The sequence below is a fragment of the Glycine max genome, chromosome 7, assembly GCF_000004515.6.
Source record: "Glycine max cultivar Williams 82 chromosome 7, Glycine_max_v4.0, whole genome shotgun sequence".
NCBI classification, from domain to species: Eukaryota; Viridiplantae; Streptophyta; class Magnoliopsida; order Fabales; family Fabaceae; genus Glycine; species Glycine max.
Genome location: NC_038243.2, coordinates 3266374 through 3270098, shown reverse-complemented (window position 1 = coordinate 3270098; position 3725 = coordinate 3266374). Strand labels below are relative to the sequence as shown.

At 35.3% G+C, this 3725-nt stretch overlaps 1 protein-coding gene across 1 annotated transcript; it reads right to left on the bottom strand.

Moving 5' to 3' along the window:
- Positions 1 to 512: 512 nt before the first annotated feature.
- On the bottom strand, positions 513 to 2921 carry LOC100790454 (putative receptor-like protein kinase At1g72540). The gene is made up of 5 exons (XM_003528504.5): positions 2431 to 2921; positions 2188 to 2323; positions 1918 to 2054; positions 1689 to 1812; positions 513 to 1495 (listed from the first exon to the last, which is right to left on the bottom strand). Exons 1-5 carry the CDS (start codon positions 2821 to 2823, stop codon positions 894 to 896), a joined length of 1392 nt encoding a protein of 463 aa, XP_003528552.1. The 5' UTR covers positions 2824 to 2921; the 3' UTR covers positions 513 to 893.
- Between the last annotated feature and the right edge of the window lie 804 nt (positions 2922 to 3725).

Genomic DNA, 3725 nt, shown 5'->3' with positions numbered 1-3725 from the left:
TCAACACGCCGCAGAAGTAAACGGATCAAGTCTAAAAATAATTTGGCCCATTTCACTTTCAAAATCACTAGTTTTTCAAATGAACGTTTATGACTTTTTAGGGTGAGAAGAAAGAAAGAAAAAGGAAATGCCAGAAACAGAGTAAAGGGCTCAATTATGTTCTTTAATCTTCATTTGCTTCAAACTTAAGGCACCATTAGAAAGGACACATTTCTCAATAACAAGGTGGAAAATTCCAAAAACAGTTCAAGTTTAACTCGCTTCAGACCTAAGTCTCAACGAGCTAGAAAGGCCAAATTTGTTACGATAAGTTAGAAAACCTTGACAAATCTTTAAACTTCACTCCACCACAAAGCTAAACTATACACAATTGTGTGAATGTGATATGTGTTAAATTTAAGCTCCCTAAGATATTTATGTATGTGCGTATAATTAGAATAATTTAAAGAAGTACGTGGGCAAATTTTCGTGCATGTAACATCAGTCCTTAAAAAAACATGTTGGAATTTCTGTAAAAAAAACATCAAAATCAAACTACACAAAAAACAAAAAAACTTTGAGCTGTATGACATACAATAATACATTTCCCTATCTTCTCCTATGATGTTTGTGTTTACATAACAAAACATCAAATTCCTTATATTTTTACCATCAAGTTCTCAAATTAAATATTGTCACGTGATTTATTTATTTTTAAAAAAAATCCGCCACATTTTTAACGGGGCTGTTTAAAGTTGAAAACATTATCTACATGTTGTTTAATTCGGGAACTTTAAGGTAAAAATATACAAGGAATTTGACCAAAGTTTTTAATCTCCCTATCTATAGCTATGATTGTATTATCACCAAGAATTGAAGATGAATCATGCAAACACTGGTTCATGTCCATCTCTTTATTGTGATTGTTTTGGAGAGTACAGATTTGTACCAAGAGTTTTATACAGAGCAGTGTCAGAGTAAGCAGTAAGAGACCTCAGTGGCTTAACACGACGTCTATTGCGACGACTTTTTCGTTGCCGGTGGTGACCCTTTTCTTTTTTGTCTCCCTTTTCTTCTTCTTCTTTTTCTTTGTTTTTTAACTCACCTTGGTTGATCTCAACATGCTCATTTTCTGTTACTTTTTCATTCACTTTGGTTGATTCTTCTTCACTGGGTACCACATACACAAATGGGCCAACTGGGATATCTTTCAGTTCCAATAGAGGCTCTAGGGTCCTAACCACGGTTCTCATGGTGGGCCTAGCCTTTGCATGATGGCTAAGACATTGATAAGCCAAGGCTGCAAATTTTCTAGCCCCTTCTGTTGAGTACTGATCCTCAAGTCTTGTGTCCATTATTCTTTCTAGTTTATGGGAATCTTTCAACAAAGGCCTTGCCCATTCCACCAAATCCTGCTCTCTGGTGGGTCTTTTCTTGTCCACAGACTTCTTTCCTGTGAGGAGCTCTAGGAGAACAACTCCAAAGCTATATACATCACTCATTGTTGTCAAATGGCCTAATGAAGGGAAAAAAAAGAAGGCATAAGAATAATCGATTAATTGAAGATTTTGATCAAGGTTTTAAAAAATGGTCTGTGATCATGATTTCAGCCGCAACATCAAAGTTTTTGGACCCAATGTGCCCGCAATTTAAAACGTTGGCTTTGATTAATGAAATTAAAGGGGTTGGTTTGAAATGGAATACAATACCTGTCATGATGTACTCAGGGGCAGCATAACCATGCGTACCCATCACACGAGTTGTTATGTGTGTTTGGTCTTTTTCTGGTCCATCTATTGCTAAACCGAAATCAGAGAGCTTGGCATTGTAATCCTGAAGAAAATGGGTGTATATATGTCAATTTGTGTAAATTTTAATTGGTTAACAAATAATAATCTTTTTAGATTGAGTGAACAAAAAAGGCTAATGAGGACTTACAGCGTCCAATAGAATGTTTGAGGCCTTGATATCTCTATATATGACTGGTTTCTCTTCTTCATGAAGAAACATAAGTCCCTTTGCGGCCCCAATTGCTATTTTGATTCTTGTTAGCCAAGGCAAGGCTGCTAAGTAACCTGCATTTTAAAAGGGTTACCATTTTGTAAGAAATCATTGAAGAGGAAATTGTATAGAGAAAATGTTTTAACTGTTGTTTTGTGTCACTTTTTTCTTTCATAATGAGAGCAAAGGCATGCATGTATGATGTACCTTTGAAAAGCTTTTCCTCTAGATTGCCCCTCTCCATGTATTCATACACAAGAAGCCTATGCTCATCTTCACAGCAGTAGCCAATTAAGTTAACCAGATGCCTATGTTTCAATTGTCCCAGAAAGACTACTTCAGCCTATGTAGTACAAAAAAAAAAAAAGAATCAGTCAAATTCATCACTTGAAAGACAGGAATTAATATGGATGGTGATATTGAAATTTGAAGGGTTCAGCATATTCTTACCAACCACTCTCTATGGCCTTGTTTTCCATCCAAGTTTAAGGCCTTAACTGCCACAGTCTGAGCTTTCAATCCAGGCTTAAGATTGTCATCAATAAACCCTTTAAAAACCTTCCCAAACCCACCTTCCCCAAGATAGTTGGATTTGCTGAAGTTGTGTGTAACCTCTGAGAGCTCCTGGTAGGTGAAAATACGAAGATTTGATCCCACAAGAGAATTGGATAAATCACTCATGATAGAAACTGATGAATAATCGCTTAGGCTTAAATCAGAAAGGAAGATTCTACTTGAAGATGACTTCTTGGAAACTATGTTTGGAGATTCCAAGGATTGGTTCTTGGTGGCCTTGAAACAACCAAGTACTAAGGATCTCCATTGAAGCCTCTTGGAAGGCATTTTCTATTAAGTTGTTTTTGTGCCGGCTAAGTGAGTTTGATAGCTTTATCAGTTGATGCTAAAATCAAGTTAGATGGTTCTGCTTTTATAGGTGTTACAAAACCAAGGCTTAAAGGTTTGGGGGCTAATTCTTTTGAAAGACTTTTATAAAGTAACCTAACACATTTCATTTCATTATCATTGTATTTTTTTTTTTCTCCCGTGTAGGCCAGGGTAATCGATAAAATTTATCTTATGTCATTTGGTGCAGGACTTCGGCTTATATTATAAAGTCTTAGTAATACTTATCCATCTTTCTAAAGTAATGTAAACGGTATTAAGGGACTTGCTTTTGATTTCAATGTTTTTTCTCCCTTGTGCTATAAAACATTTATTAAGGGACTCTCCATCCATGTGATGGAAATTAGAAATAGTTAATTGATTTATGAAAATAACAACACCGGAGAAGCTTCTTCAATAATAATCCTGATGGCTAGTTTGTTTCTTCACCAAATCAAATCAAACCTAATTCTAGATACCATGGAACAAGCGGTTCCAAAGATGCCAAGCCAAGCCGTCAACCTTGATTCATATATTGTTAGTTGCACTATACACTCTCCATCGCAAATCTTACTACTACATGACTATGAACATGCACTGCTACCACGAATCTCATGTTTAGGTTATCAGTTATAAGCTATCACAAATTTTATTCAGAAACCCCAGTCTAGGCAAAATATGAGTAAAATATTCCTTACAAAATTTCAACATTAATTCGTTCTTTTCTAAGTTTGATTTTGTAGTCAAGTCTGATTCATTTGTAAGGAATATCGCTTTAGTTTTTTGTAAAGAGTATTTTGAGTTATGCTTTCTAGTAGAGATGAGGCATGTTAACACTATCAATTTCATTATTTAAACATAAA

Excerpts from the sequence above, each read along its gene's own strand:
- LOC100790454 (XM_003528504.5), bottom strand. The coding sequence starts at position 2,823 with ATGCCTTCCAAGAGGCTTCAATGGAGATCCTTAGTACTTGGTTGTTTC. Across the intron at positions 2,055-2,187 it reads AGAGGAAAAGCTTTTCAAAG|GTTACTTAGCAGCCTTGCCT; the intron begins GTACATCATACA and ends TTTAAAATGCAG. Across the intron at positions 1,813-1,917 it reads CAAACATTCTATTGGACGCT|GATTACAATGCCAAGCTCTC; the intron begins GTAAGTCCTCAT and ends CATTTTCTTCAG.